The sequence below is a fragment of the Antrostomus carolinensis genome, unplaced genomic scaffold (assembly GCF_000700745.2).
Source record: "Antrostomus carolinensis isolate BGI_N321 unplaced genomic scaffold, ASM70074v2 scaffold46016, whole genome shotgun sequence".
Lineage (NCBI taxonomy): Eukaryota > Metazoa > Chordata > Aves > Caprimulgiformes > Caprimulgidae > Antrostomus > Antrostomus carolinensis.
The window spans coordinates 15,072-30,414 of NW_010320625.1; the positions used below are offsets into that span (position 1 = coordinate 15,072).

Sequence of the window (15,343 nt, forward strand, 5' to 3'; positions counted from 1 at the left end):
CCCCAGCCACTGACACTCCCATGTCTCCTGCGCCCACAGGGGTCTGTCTGGAAGACCAGCAGTGAAAAGAGCACGGAAGGTGGGGGAGGTAAACTGTGTCAAATCTGTATCAAACATGAATTACTACAAACAGAGGCTGGAATGAGGCAACAGAAGCAATCGGAGATTGACACTGGGGATATTATCACTTCCTTCTCCTCTTGCCTGTAAGATTTCGTTTGGGGTTCATCTATCTAATTACTGCAGGGACAGGGCTAGACAGCTGTTGCTCTGGGCACTGTGCTTGCTTTTATGAGCTGCTTTTCTCATCAATTATTTGAGCAGCTTCTGCTGGACGTGTGCTGTGTAGTGGTGGGAGGCAGGAGCTGCGGTGCAGTCACAGGCGAGACAGGCCAGCCGGGGCTATTGAGCTGTATTAGCACTCCATCAATGTAATGGCAATCACTGGCTGCAGGAACAGCCTTATTGGAGATTAATGAAGAGTGGGGTTTGTAATTTCTCACTGTTACAGTTGTAAATAATGGTGGAAGGCATGCATTTCTGCTGTAGCCAGCCACAAAATACTACAGCACAAGAAAATCTATGACGTCCCAAATGCTTATGCATATACATGCTTCTGCATGATGGACGTAAGATAGCCTTTCTATAGTGCCCAGAGAATATGGAAACAGTCTGTTAAGCATTTTAAAGGATCTTTCTTACAGATCATGAGACGATTAACTGATCATGCTAAAATGAAACCTAAGAGGTCAAGAGAAACAGACTGAGTCAGCATGAGACAAATACAGAACTGTAGGAGTGGACATTGTTTTAACTGAAGTCTCCTGGTCACATCTGGAAAAAACCCACAAACCTGGGTAAATTATGCCAGTGTTAAGCTGGTTGGGAAGCATATGTAAACAGACCTCATTCTCCTCTCTTTCTGTCTTTACAAAGACAACTCTTGTAGGCTTCAGTGCTTCACTTCAGCACAAATCTGAAAACACTCAGACCTGAACTCTCACGTTCTTTGTGGAAATGGCTGTTACTGCTATTGCTGTTTTGGAAAAGTAGTGAAAACAATTTTAAAAAGCAATAAATATGATTAAGGCTTGCAACTCTCCTCTTTTTTATGACTGTTCCTTTGTTTCTTTCTTGTCTAACTGCTAAAACTTTACCAGCTCATCAACCCTATCCTGTACAGCAGTTAAGCTAATTTGCACTTGTAGCAATAATGGGAAGCAGTGTAAATGTACTGGACTCAAACACCAATCATATTATTCAAAAAACTTGGCCTTAGCAGGACTGTACCCTTTTCCAACTGGATTATATAACTTTATTAAAAATTCAGTAATATGTAGTGTGAAATATGCTCAGGTCACAAGCCATGGCTCAGTGACCTCTCGTCTTGTTTGTGTCAGCAGTAGCTTTGAGTTTTGTCACTGTAATCTGGTACAGTCGAAAGACAGTGCTCAGCACTGGACACTGTCTGAAACCAGCATGCACATCAGCCCAGTCGCTCAGCTGTTGTATTGCTACTTCAGCATTTATTAGATTATCACAGAGCACTGCAACTTTCTTCTGTTCTTTAAAAAAATAAATAATAAAAAAGACATGAGGATCATCCTGTCATGGAAACAATCTTTCCTTTAGGTTCCCCACATGCAAGAAACAGACTGTGTGTTCCCAGTTTTCCTTTTGCTTCCTTCCGATCTCTTTGAGGGCAGTCTGCATTTCAGACCTGCAAAGCGGGAGCAGTCTGCATGTTGCCTCAAGCAGGAGGAGGATTTTTCCCAGCTTCAGACACTCTCCACATACCTGCACATGCAGCCACAGAAGCATACCTGCATCTACAATGGGGCCAACAACAGCCCAACTAAGCTCATGTGTGGGGATGAAATTTCAGGTTTTTGTTGATTTTTTTTTTTTTCTCTTGAGAATACCTTTAAACATCACAGTTAGTGGCACTTTCATAAGAACTGAACAAAGCAAAACAGCCTTCAACAATCCCAGCAGGAACACCATGAGATCAGCTGGCAAATCTTGTCTTCCCTGCAGTGGATCTGCAGGTATGTAAGCTTGCACCTACTGGCAAAGTCAGCAGATGTCTTACTTAAACCTCTAACACACTACTGCAAAAATTTGCTCTGCTTCTCTCACTCTGATAAGAATTTATTTTTCTGTGCTAAGTAGCAAGTACAGTTGGCTGCCATGAATTTCAAGAGCTCCTCATTTCCTTGGCATCAAATCTCTTGACCTTTCAAAATCAAACACATTTTGCTTTGCTTCAGTGGCCTTTTAGAGCAGGGGGTTTCCCCTTTTTTTTCTTAATACAACCTTTTCAAAAGGGTTTTTAGATAGAAAAGATAGAAAGAACCTACCTATTAAATTAAACAAGGCAAAACTGTTCCCTGGCACAAAATGGCCAGCATCCTTTCCTGCAATTTACACCCTCTGCTGTGGTGTGGCCATATCCAATGGTCTGCCAAGATGGTCCTTTGCCCATGCTAATTTAAAAACCGTGCCTGGAATTGTTTGGGAGAGAAGTTTAGTGGTCCAACACCATGCCAGGGACCTTGTTAACAATGTGAGAGTGTGAATGATTGAGTGCCAGTGTCCAGGAACATTTTCTGCTCCTGCTTAATTTACTTTATCATAGAATCATAGAATGGGTTGGGTTGGAAGGGACCTTAAAGATCATTTAGTTCCAACCCTGCTGCCATGGGCAGGGACACCTTCCACTTGACCAGGTGGTCTGTGGAAGTCTGTAGCAGTTTTAGCTGAGATAGTTAATTTTCTTCATAGTAGCTTCTATGGTGCTGTGTTTTGGATTTGTGATTAAACAGTGTTGATGACACAGGGATATTTTAGTTATTGCTGAACACTGCTTACACAGAGTCAAGGCCTTTTCTGTTTCTCACACCACTCCACTAGCGAGGAGACTGGGGGTGCACAAGAAGTTGGGAGGGGACAGCCGACCCCAACTGACCAAAGGGATATTCCATACCATATGACATCATGCTCAGCATATGAAGCTGGGGGAAGAAGGAGGAAGGGTGGGACACTAGGGGTGATAACTTTTGTCTTCCCAAGTAACCATTACATGTGATGGAGCCCTGCTATCCCAAAGATGACTAAGTATCTGCCTGCCAATGGGAAGCAGTGAATTAATTCCTTATTTTGCTTTGCTTATGCATGCAACTTTTGCTCTTTCTAGTAAACAGTCTTTATCTCAACCTTTGAGTTTTCAGTTTCACCCTTCTGATTCTCTCACACTTTCCACTGGAGGAGGAGTAAGTGAGCAGCTCTGTGCAGCTGGGATGCCTACCAGGGTTAAACCACTACATAGTTCCAGCCACAGACCACTGCACAGCTTGGCCAGGGCATGTTTTCCATTCTTTAAGTCAAATACAAGAAATTCAGGTGGTGCAGTAGTGGCCTCCCAAGCATGTGCTTTGCCATACATTGCTCTCTTCTATTCCAACCTGGCTTGATATCTACAGATCCTACAGACAGATCAGACAAACCCATCAAACAAATTTGCAGCACCAGCGAGACAAGCCTCCCTAAAGGAACTTCTCTGCTCTCGTGACTGATGACAAGGCTGCTGTCTTTCCTGCTGCCTACACAGGGTTGCCATCAGCCCCCAGGGAAGGAGGGAGCCGACAGTGGTGAGTCATTTGGCTCTTTCTTATAGGCAATGCTCATATCCTGCTGCAGTGCAGAGAGACTGAAGAGAACTTTGCTTCACTCATTCAAAGTTTCCTCTTGGAAACTGGTCCTTCCAACAAAGCATGACTGTACTGCATTAGCAGCCACAAGGACTGGTGTTGATGGAAAGCAGTAGCAATATCAACAGTAGCAATATCTCAAGCATACTTATTAATAATTATGTCTGCTATATTACTTCTACAAGCCCCAATTTCCCTTTTTGTGAAGCTGTGAAAAAGGTGCACAGGATGCAGCTTGGCAAGTTAAAGCAGGCAGGTCATCTCATACCTAATTAGAGAAAGGGTGGCACCAAGGGCTTCGCTTTACACATTCTCAGGAGAACAGGAATTCCCAGATGAACAAGGCTCTCTGGGTTTCTTTTGTCTAAGAAAACAAGAATTTCTACAGAAAGAATGCAGATAAAAGACAAAGTTTTCTTTATGCCTGTCTTTTCAGTGCTAGAGAAACAAAGGATATACAGGTATTGCACAGAAGATGTATAATCACAATTGTAACCTTTTCTATTATTTATAAAGATGATCTCCATGACTGCATACAAAAGAAGATTCCCCAGTCTGCACATAATAGTATATGGCATAGCATCATAAATAATGAGTAGCGATGCAATCAGATAAGAAGGATTTACATTATTTAAGCCAAGCTGGAAGAAGTGACAAATTGCAGTTTAATGCAGATAAGTGGGGAAAAAGGATGTGTAAAGCTTTGGAGTGGCAGTTGGTAATGACAGCCTGTAAATAAAATGGACGGTTCACAGTACTGACTAGAAAAAAGATTTCAGAATTCATAGGGAGGAAAAGAATTTCAAAGCAAGCAAAGGACCTCATTGCTAAAGAGAGTCTATATAAATGGAAAGAGGTACAATTATGATACTAGACAATATCGGTGAGATATCTAATATGTGCTTGGATTTTCAGAGGAGAAATCCAGTCTCCAGAAGGGGAGTATAACCAGCCTCCAGTGCCATATGTTGCATGAAACAATCAGCAGAGACTTCAAAGATTAGAACTCAATGCTTTAGTGAGAAATTTAATACAATATAATGTAAGTGAATTCAGCAATAATTCCTTATTTACCTGCAAGTATATGAGATGAGAATTTGACCTTGGTTAGGAACAACCACCAACAAAAGGAAATGTGAAAAAGGAAGAAACTATAAAAGCTGGATCCAAGCAATGATATGAATTATATTGTTAGTGAAACTTTCATCTAAAGGTCCTACAGGGCTTTGCAAAGACTTCTTACAGGGTTAAGACATATATTTACAATTATGCTCATTTTTTTAACTGCAGAAATAAGGCATAAGAATAAATGAATCATCTAAGATCCCAGAAAAGGCTTGCTTTACCCAAGCAGACTACCTGAACTCTACTTTCTTATCCCATAACTGTAGGCTGTAATGTTTACAAAGACATAAACCCGATATTAAATTTACTTTCTCGTTCATGTTGTGTGCTATTTAATACTACCTGCATGCTTCTACCTTTGGCAGTGGTACAGGGAGGCACAATAACTACAGAGCCCAAGCAGCCAGTCACTTAGAATTAGAGATCCATTTGTAATGCTATATATTATCTCTAACTAAAAATGCATTTGTTGAGCTTTAACAGAAATCTGTAGAGCAGATTTTTATGGTGGGCTTGATTCTGCATGCCTCTGAAACAAACAGGATTATTTATTGTGCCTGGGACAACAGAATAGAAAACAAGACCATACAAGATGCATCTAAAAGTTCACATAACTCCATAATATCTCACCTCCAACAGTGACCCAACAGTCTGCCCTGTGAGACTCTCACGGCAGTGGGCTGCACTGGCGTCCCACCAGTGCCCTCCAACCTGTGCTCTGTCAATACCCACATGGCTCACTTGCCATTTGTATGCCACCAAGGCACAAACTGAGGGGAACTTACACTATCAGGAGAGAGCCATAGGCTGTGATGAACCAGCTTGTTGTCTGAATCAAATCTACAGACTGTTCAGGACATTATTGGCCTTGGGCATTTTCGCAGTGCCATTTGTGAGATGTTCTTGCTCCTTTCAGGGGCAGGGAGAGGAGTGCCCCAGAAAAGTCTCCCCTGGGTACATACAGTACATGAAGCTGCCTCTCCCAGCTCCTCCAGAACCTGCTTGCTTGACCTTCCTCACTCTTTTTTTTTTTTTAAATGCCTTCCTAAGTCCTAACATTCAATTGCTTTCTGACCAGTAGTGAACATCATGTTGGCATTTTCAGTAGCTTCTAGAAGGCACTGCAACCTGACTCTTACCCCCGAAGGAAAGTAAATCCAGGAAGTCATATGTCTGAGCAAATGTGTTTCTAAAAGCTGAAGATCAGCAAACACAGCCTCTGGTGGTACAAGGATGCTCTTACTTACTTGGAAAATCCAAAGATAAATGAGCTATCTCTCTGCTGCCAGTGCAAATGATCTCTGTGTTGTACTCTGCACTATTGGTTCCTGGGCATGCATCTGACTCCAGATACAATGCAGCTCATCTCCCCTGCATCCTGTGTTCCTGCATGGGAAGAAATCCAGGCATGCAAGCAAAGAAGATGATATGGTAGCACTGATCCTGGCCTGTCTGATCACAGAACCAAGATATCAGGACTGTAAAGCTTTCCTGTGTTTTGTTTTGTTTTACTGAACATAACTATCTAACTAACAGAAGCAGAATTATACCAAACCAGAGAGGGAGACAAACAAAAAGACAGAAAGAAAACTAAACAGAAGCCCCCAGAGGAGAACTAAATGGAAACGGTACTTTGACAAAATAAACTTGCCTTGTGTCACAGAGAGCCACTAACTTCTTTTACCCTCAGCTGTGGTATAGCAGCATAACATCACCACTGACCCTCTTCCTTGACGAATGCAACTCTATAGCAACGAGAAACAGCCAACAAAGTCCTCATCTGCCTGTGACCCCTACAACTAATTATTTCATCCACTGCTTGCTGCCTTGTTAAACGCTGCAATAAATAACGGCAGTGTTTGTGAATAGACCAGGTAACTAACCACTTGCCGTAGGACGAACATCCAGTGCTTGTTAGTGGCCTTTGTACATGCCCTCAGCTGTAATTCTGCAATCTTAATTCCAGCAAAATTCCCATCATCTTCAACCTCAACTGCCATTTCCTGACTTTTGAGCACTTAACCATGCAATTTTAACATTCCTTTAATGTTGATGTTCGTCAATGGAATAATTCATTATGTTATGTGTAGTTTAGGGACTGTGTAATTCTTTCTAGCAAGTAGCAGCCTTTAATGAATGGTACCTGATCAGTAATGCAGAATTCAACATTTGAAAATAAATAAAAATCCTTTTTCATGAGGGGTGTCTGTAGGAAATGTCAAAACCATTTATCAAGGGTCCACGCTGATAGCCTGCAGCTGCTGTCCACAAGAACTATAAAAACGAACTTTGTGGAGTCCTGCAAATATGTTTTTTGTTTTGAGTGTAATTAGCTTTTTCCACAAGCAAAACACAAAATAAGGACTTACTGAGTATGAATACAATGGTCATTACCAGAGGTTTTTTTAAAGTACAACCCTGCCATAAATAGTACTTTGTCCCTAAGCTGCTAGTTATACAGGATTATTTTATCTTGGTTTCCAGGTGCACCTTTAAAACAATCCTCATTGTAACTCTGTACAGGCTGAGCTGCCTAATACAAATGCAAAAATGCATTTGTATTTGGGTTTCAGAACCTCAGATTAACAAAGCGATTGGACAAACATTACAGCCAAGACAATGGTAAGTACTTTACCTCTTCCTGATATATAGGTGAAGGACGTATCAAAGGAGCAAGTAGTTTTGACTGTTTTGGAATGCTTTTATATTTCTTAATAAATGATCTAACAGAGAAGCACAGGGCAACTCCAGCTCCTTTGCTGATAATCTGCATCCAGTGGTAAATAGAGTAGTAATAGTCAAGGGCTATAATCACCACTGTCAAATATGAGCAATATGACAGAGGTTTAATGAAGTTTGCTTTAGTCCCACATGGCTTAAAAACTTTATTGTAAGTGTCAGAGTGATCCCTCCTTGTCAAATCCTAAGTGTAGTGTGATCAGTTTTCTAGGCATGTTATTTAAATAGCTAAGAATAATCTCATTCTGGACTCCGCATATCCAAGCAAGGCTCTTTCCATTGCACCCATCACCAGAATGGGGACTGCATCAGCCATGTAATCTTGCTTCCTAAAGATCAAGCTCTTGATCACTTAGGAGTTGCACAAGAAGGCTTCACATTTAACTAGCCTGAACTACACTGATAATTTGATTTCTGTCTTTCCTGATGCAGGCAGAGTGATCTGGTGGTGAATAAAGACAACTGAAGGACCTTGATGGCGTTAGGCAGGCAAAAATTTTACAGCTCCATCCTCTCTTTCAGAGGTGGGTGGCAGAGATGGCTGCTTCATCTCCTCTAAAATCTTATCATTTCCACTTTGGTCACAATGATGTCATCATTAGTCAACAATGAGATCCAGAATTCTCAAAACTGAGATCACTCAGCAAGGGCCTTGGTACCTCCAATGGGTAACAATCCCTGCAGAGACACTGCATCTCTGTTAACATTACTGGAGATGTCCCTAGCTACTACACCAATGAATTTGTTTCTAAATCCATCTCTTTAAACAGTCCTGTTCCTCTTACTATGAAAATTTCTATGATAACACTGCTATTTGTCATGGGTGGCACTGCATGCCAGACAATGGCTATGAAAGTAGCAGTCAGTGCACAGGTTTCACAAATGACTGAAGCAACTAACCATCTCTTGAGCAATAAAGGGATCTCTGATTTTAAGATAATTCATCCTCCATGCTTGTCACTGCTGTAGCTTAGTTTCAAGGAAGAAATTATCTTTGATGCTTATAACTTTTTGTCACTCATCACAAAATAGAGAGATTAATGAAGAAAAAATAGGAGAGGGGGGAGGGGTTTTTTTTAAGAAGCATCTTCCCACAGTATAGATTAGAGCATAGGCAGAACAAATAAGCAAGGTAAATTATATAGGAAGGACAAAAGGGAGTAGATGCCACAACAAACAACACTTTCATAGTGATTTTTAATGTGCAGCAAAGAATGAAACTTGATGAAATATTCAAACTGAAAGTCTAAACTTGATCATAAATGAGCACTGTGTGGTAGGGATGGAGACAGCTCTACTGCCTGCCTGTCTGGTGAAGGATGGTTTTATACCACAAAACCTGAAAAAGGTATGTCTTGAAGTTGGACTGCTTGAGTACAGACTGATCATATGCATCAGTATGATATGTGAGAAGCACAGAAAGCAAGTGTGGCCAGGGTTGGGCCAGGATCCAAATGAAAGTCATGCCAACCACAACAATATTTAGATTTTCACTGTTGGAGCCAAAGCCCTAACTTGGATCAACTTGGTTTTTCCTCACTTCTTTCAGTACATAAAATCCTTCCAAATAGTTCCTGGAATTGACAGTACCACATTTAGACAGAATGGACCACAAATCTGTCCATCTGGGAAGCCTCAGGTACAATCACAGGCATTATAACAACTATTCCAGTGAAAAATTAACAGTGTAAGTTTTTAATTGCACTTCTAAAGCCGCCTTTGTCACTTGTCCAGTACTACAGCTATACATCAGCCCTTCATTTTTTTAAAGACTGTCCTCACAGCAAGTCATCTGTGAGTGCTGCAAACAGCGCAGCTCTGTGCTTACTTCTTTAATGGCCAAGTATCTTTCATTCTTACATAGTATTTTTGCTATACAAAGAAAAAATTGGGATATAGATCTTTGCATCTCAACTTTGGGTATATTTACATCTGGCTTTCGATTCCAATTATTCAATAACATAAAGCCTAATAAATGATAGTATGTCATGGTTTACACACAACTTTGACTATATCAATGCTCTTACTGTATTTCTGTTAAATGCTGCACCTCTTACCTGTCTGCATGTGAGTGCGCATTAGCTAATGGTCAATACAAGTTTTGGTAAGGTAAATATTGAACTCACTAAAGTAAAGGAAATTCATTGTGTCATTAATTTCTACCCATTTGCATAGACACTGAAAAAAATATGGTCTCTGTCAAGATGCTTCAGGACATAATCCCATTCGCTGTGCAGTAAGAAGACAGAACAGAGTACATTTTCAATTGAGTGACTATCTCTGAATGTCCTAGGATAGTGTGGGATCCAGTAAACTCTTAATATTATTTTAATTAAGTTGTTACAGTCCATCATGTCAAAACATAAAAATACAGATTATATAAAACTGCATTAGGGAACCTTACAAAGGCCTGATTAATGGCGTGATAGGTTGTAAAATGAATCCAAACTGTAAATTTATACCAAGGGCTTTTCTAAAATGTGAATTATTGACTTGACAGATCATAATAACTCTTTCCAAACTATTCTGGTCTATGGTTCAAATCTTTTCTGTATAGCTCACTGACATGCACAGTAAGGCTAATTTACTATGTCTCTTACTGCATGAACATCCACAGACTGTGACATCCTACAAAATGTATCATGAAATATTGCAAGTGACCAGACGGACAAAGGCACAAGGAAGAAAATGTCACTAATCTATAATGACTTCCAGATAAGAGTAACTCAGAATGCCTCCTACTAGCTCACCTGGCAGAAAGGTTTCTGCCACTAACGAGGTACACCGATGCCTGAATATGACGCATGTAATCTGCTTTATGTATCAGCTACCTTGGCTCTCCGGTGATTTCCATTAGAAAAAGGTGGTTTATTTGCTGTTTCAGGATGCCATTATTTTCTATAGCCCTAAGACAGGAGAGATATTTCTAACACCTAGCAGATGTCATCTAGACTGCTATATTACCATGAGCCTCAAAAAACCACTTGAACCCAAAACTTCTTATCAGGATATATTTTAATCACCTTTAATTACCTCTGAGGACTAGAGCAAACCTCAGCTCAACAGATAGGAAATCTTAAACACTTGCAGGCAAAGAAGGTATTCTGGATCCTATGGAGCTCAGCCCCTATAGAGCATGCAGATGCAACTTGATCAAGTTCTGGCAAACAACACTCGCTGTTGCAAGTATCTACAAAAGCCATTAAAACGTAGTCCCCTCTCCCCTAAACGGCAGGGATGAACTCAAAGCCTGTCTTGCCAAACCTCTAATGTGGCATTTATTTCCCTGAAATTAAAATTCCAATCTCAGATCAGCCAGCATATTTTGCAAAATGACTTCTTTTTTCCTTGATAAGAGGACGACACTCACACATATCTAAGTTGAAAAATTGTATCTTGTTGTAACACGTACAGTTAAAGCTCTTTTGGTTACAAGAAATCACAAATACATTTTCACTTGACAACTTTCAATTACATCTTTAAAAAACCAACACTTGGAATTTCTATTTTATCAGAACAGAAATTTTTATATTTTAAAATCTGTTTTTGTTTGGAATAGAAATAAAAATCCACAAGACTGAAATTTTCTGAGAAATTCTGAAATTATTTTGGATTAATTTTAAAAGTCTGTGTTGGTAAAACAAACTGTTTTCCTCTCACTGACTTTAAAAATACTTTGAAAATGTAGTTTATATTATGCATTACATAAAGAAAAAGTAACTTTTAAAGGAAAATACTCCATACCTCTAGAGTACTATCAACGCAAACTTGGGTTTTTTTGGAGGGAAATGACAAACAAAAACCAATCAACCAAAACAAAACAAAAACTAATTGACAATTTTTCAGCTATTTGTAGCTCAATCACTAGTTCAACTTTCAATCAGTTCCATCTGGTTTTAAATAATCCAATTAGATTAATATTGGGAACTAGCATGACCTGACAGGGAGTGGCTATCCTGAAAAATAGCCACTAATACAAAAAAGGACAGTAGATAATCAAGTTGTTGCTTTAGTCGAACCAGACCTACTAACTGGGCAAGTGTTAAACACTTATATACTTGAAAGCTTTAAGGAAATGCCAGTAGAGAAATAAATATTATTTTTTAAAGCCTTTACATTAGACTCCATAAAATTGAGGAAAATAAGACTGAGCAAACTAATGTCTATAGAGTTCCAATCACACAATTATATATCTTCTTGAACTAGCATAATACGAATTTTGGAGAGCTAATTTCGCTTCATTACTTTCTCTGGAGGTGTACACTCAGAGCAAAGTCTACATACATTCACCACATTTCCCTATCAATAAAAACAATTAATTATCTTAATATGAAACAAGATGAGTTAAAAAAAAGATACCCCCAAAATCCAGCCTAAAAAACAACACATTTTTGTGCAGAAAATTGAAGTTTCCATAGGCATACTATCCTGAATCTACATTTTCCACAGTTTGCAAAGGAAAAGCAAGAATGCTTTTCAGGTATAAACCTAGAAAAGCATGTAGAAATCTCTATCATAAACTCTTTGCAAGTAGTTCCTGCATAAGAACAAAAATGTAGAAAAGAAGTATACAGAACTGCTCTAAAGAAAAATTTTAGGCAGATATTTGAAATGTTTTAAAAATATTTGTCAATATTCATGCACAGACAAGCCAAAATATACAAGATGAAATCCTGGCCCACTAACTTTATCTTTCAGACAGAACAGGTAGTCATAGGACCTCGACTTGTTTAAGTCAGTTCAGCTCCTGAATATTAACAGGATCTTTTCATGCTGGAAGGAAAAGGTTTCACTAGAAAGAATGAACAAAATTAAGAATGAGAGATCATGGTCAGAGTAACCCCAAAAAGTGGGTCCCTCACAACAGAGGAAATGATTAAGAAAACAGTCAAACTCTTTGGAAAGAGGAGTGTATCTGGGGCTGGAGATCCGGGACTGGACTTAGGGTTTAAGTGTCCTCTGCCTCATCCACCACCTTTTTCCTCAGAAGAGAAAGAGGAGGGCTGGCTGAAGACCACCATTGCTCCAAGGGCTGAATATCTCCCCCGGGGCTTGAACACAGCCAATTACTTTAAATCTACTGATCCCTTAGTGAAGAGAAAGGAGAAAGAGCCTATGCATGGCCAAACGCTTGAAACACTTGCCGTGTCAGCATGGCCACTAATATAATTCCTCCAAATGGGATGTCATCCCTATGTGGAGGTTCAGTTACCCTAAGTACATTGGGAACTTTGCTGTTAAATCCTGGGGTCTGTAGTAAGGGAAAGGTTTATAAATGACAGGAAGATGAAGCTCGCTTTTTTAGTTCTAACGTTCAAAGATAAATGCCTAAATAAAAAATTCACTTTGAATTCTCAAGCAGGGAAAGTAACGCTAGGAACACCAAGTATTTTCCTTCAATATGCAGTACTCATTACTACATAAGGCTATTAAGGTAGATAGTGTAACTGGATTATTTTTTTTAATGTCTGGATGATGGTGTGACCTTAACAGGATTTGTTCTGCAGTTATGGTCCCAAAGAGATGCTACAAATAATCAAACCTCTTACCACACCATGTCACCTACCTGCCCACAGGTTTTAGGAAAGAATCTTTCCTCTCCTTTTCCCTAGCCAATGTTGCTGCACAGTTTGCAACTTAATTTAAGATGTCTTTTAAATCACGAGGCAATGGCTTTTGATAGGGGCAGCAGGAGACTGGACTGTATAGACCACTGACCTAATCTTCACCAAATACATGTAGGCATGTTCATGAGTTTATATGGATATATTTTATGTCTTTCCATCTCCAGCTGTGCTCAATGCTTTCAAGAGCAGAATTTCTCCTCCTTCCCTCCATTCCATTGTACATTCATATACAACTCCATTCTCTGGGCCTTCCTATTGTGACAATTCATTAAGTGTATGCTTTTAATTACTTTGCAAGATATTCTAGTATTTGGAGGAGAAAAGATCGTCTCAAAGGTCTTTTCCAACCAAATGATTCTATGATTTGCCCTCAACATCTGATAATCAATGAATTCAACACTTAATCAGGCTAAATACTACTCTCTCCTGATAAATTCTATGGAATTAATTTTTTAAAAGTAAGGCATTGCTCAACATAGCCTCAAATTGCAAAATTACTCCTTAAATTACTGAGAGAGTAAGCTTTCAGTAGTCCTAGGACTTGCAGGATCTCACCTTCCTTATAGTATCATTCAGGCAGAAAGAGAAGGCATAAAGGTGCGGAACTGTAACTGCCTGGAACGAATGGCACTGTGGAAGTGTCCAAATAAGCACCAAAAAATGCTGCAAGGGATTGTCGGTATTTCTATTCTTCTGCCATAGACACAGTCTGAAAAATTTTCTTGCAGTTCTCTATCAGCATTCTTGATTTCTCACCTGGAAAAGCTCTACTGCTGTTCCAGTCCTAAGCCTCTCCTGGCCAGAGATGGAAACCTGCCAAAACATGCAGGAGTACTGTGAATGAGGTGTGCTAAAGAGTCCTCTGGGACTACAAACTCATTTTTACACAAGGTCTGAGCAAGGGTGTGAACCCAGATGTCTAGAGATAGACTATTGCATTAACCTACTGTGCCATTTGTCTGTGTTTGTAACAAACTCACACTGTATTTCATGGACAAGGCTGCACTTCTCTTCAGCCACACAATGACAAACGAAATGATATAATATTAATTTGTAGGGGAAAAAAAAGTTCCATGTGGAACCATCTTTTGCACTGACAGAAGATGCATCCTTTTCCACTGACACGGCAGGGAACAGTCATCAGATGTCAAGGGGGATTTTTCAAAAGCCTTCAGAGACCTAATTAGGCTGCCACTGAAGCAAGTGATAAAATTCCTGTTGCCTTTACAGGAGTAGGAGCAGACGTGGGCCCTTGCTGTGCTCTGCCAAAGCTTCTGCTCTCTCACCCACGTGTTATGCCACAGCTCAGACTCTGTTTTCCTCCGGTCACTTGGACCTGCTCCATAACCTGGTCCTATATGTCATCTGTTTTTCCAGTCTGATTTGGAAGAGAAGATCATTGAAACAAGACTGAAAAAACTGATGGCAAAGATAAAAACAACAACAATAACTGCCACTAGAGATCAACTTTTCAGTGCATAATGGAAGGGAAACCTGTGTCATCTGAAAGCTGTAAAGATTTGTAAAATATTACTCTAAAAAATATGGAGACTGTTGGTTGAGCATTCCTAGTTTAACATCCTTATTGTGACCAACAAATAAATAAATTTATCCAGTTAATTCATTGCCATGAAATTAAAAAGAATGGGGTTGAGGGTTGGGTTTTTTTTTTCCCAATTTCAGCCCATGATAAATTCCTCTTTATTTTACTAGCTCTCTCACATTGTATTAATGGAACTTTATGAAGTGCTTGCCAGGCCAAAGGCTAATCTAATTACATAGACTTTTCTGGATCAGATCCATTTGTTACAGACTATTTCAGTGACTTGGCTTCTGTCTGTGCATGTATGTGTCTACATAACATGATAAAAATCAATGTTCTCTCCTCCAAGCTGTGAATTTCAATACTTTTATACACAGCCTTCTCAAAAGGTTCCCAATGTATTTTAAAAAGCAAGGAAAAAAAAATAAAAAAAAGGAAGAAACAGAGGTCATTTTTTAGCATGAGTTCAGCCGAGATGATCGTTTACACTGCAAAATCACTGTGTGTCGAATAAATATTTTTCTCCCCAGTAAAGTCTTTAAAAATGTCTGTGTTCATTAAAAGAGAGATGTAAATTCCTTTTCTCTCCTCACTCTTCC

General features: G+C 39.5%; 1 protein-coding gene across 1 annotated transcript in view; it reads right to left on the bottom strand.

The window, feature by feature from the left end:
* The window catches only part of LOC104526245 (kinesin-like protein KIF26B), a gene marked incomplete at its 3' end in the record, with an annotated part of 19,574 nt that extends 12,739 nt beyond the window's left edge, over window positions 1-6,835 (bottom strand). Inside the window, exon 1 of the mRNA XM_010169647.1 lies at window positions 6,719-6,835. Coding sequence (XP_010167949.1) covers window positions 6,719-6,835 — 117 coding nt within the window. The remainder of the gene's footprint in view (window positions 1-6,718) is intronic.
* Window positions 6,836-15,343: the final 8,508 nt, after the last annotated feature.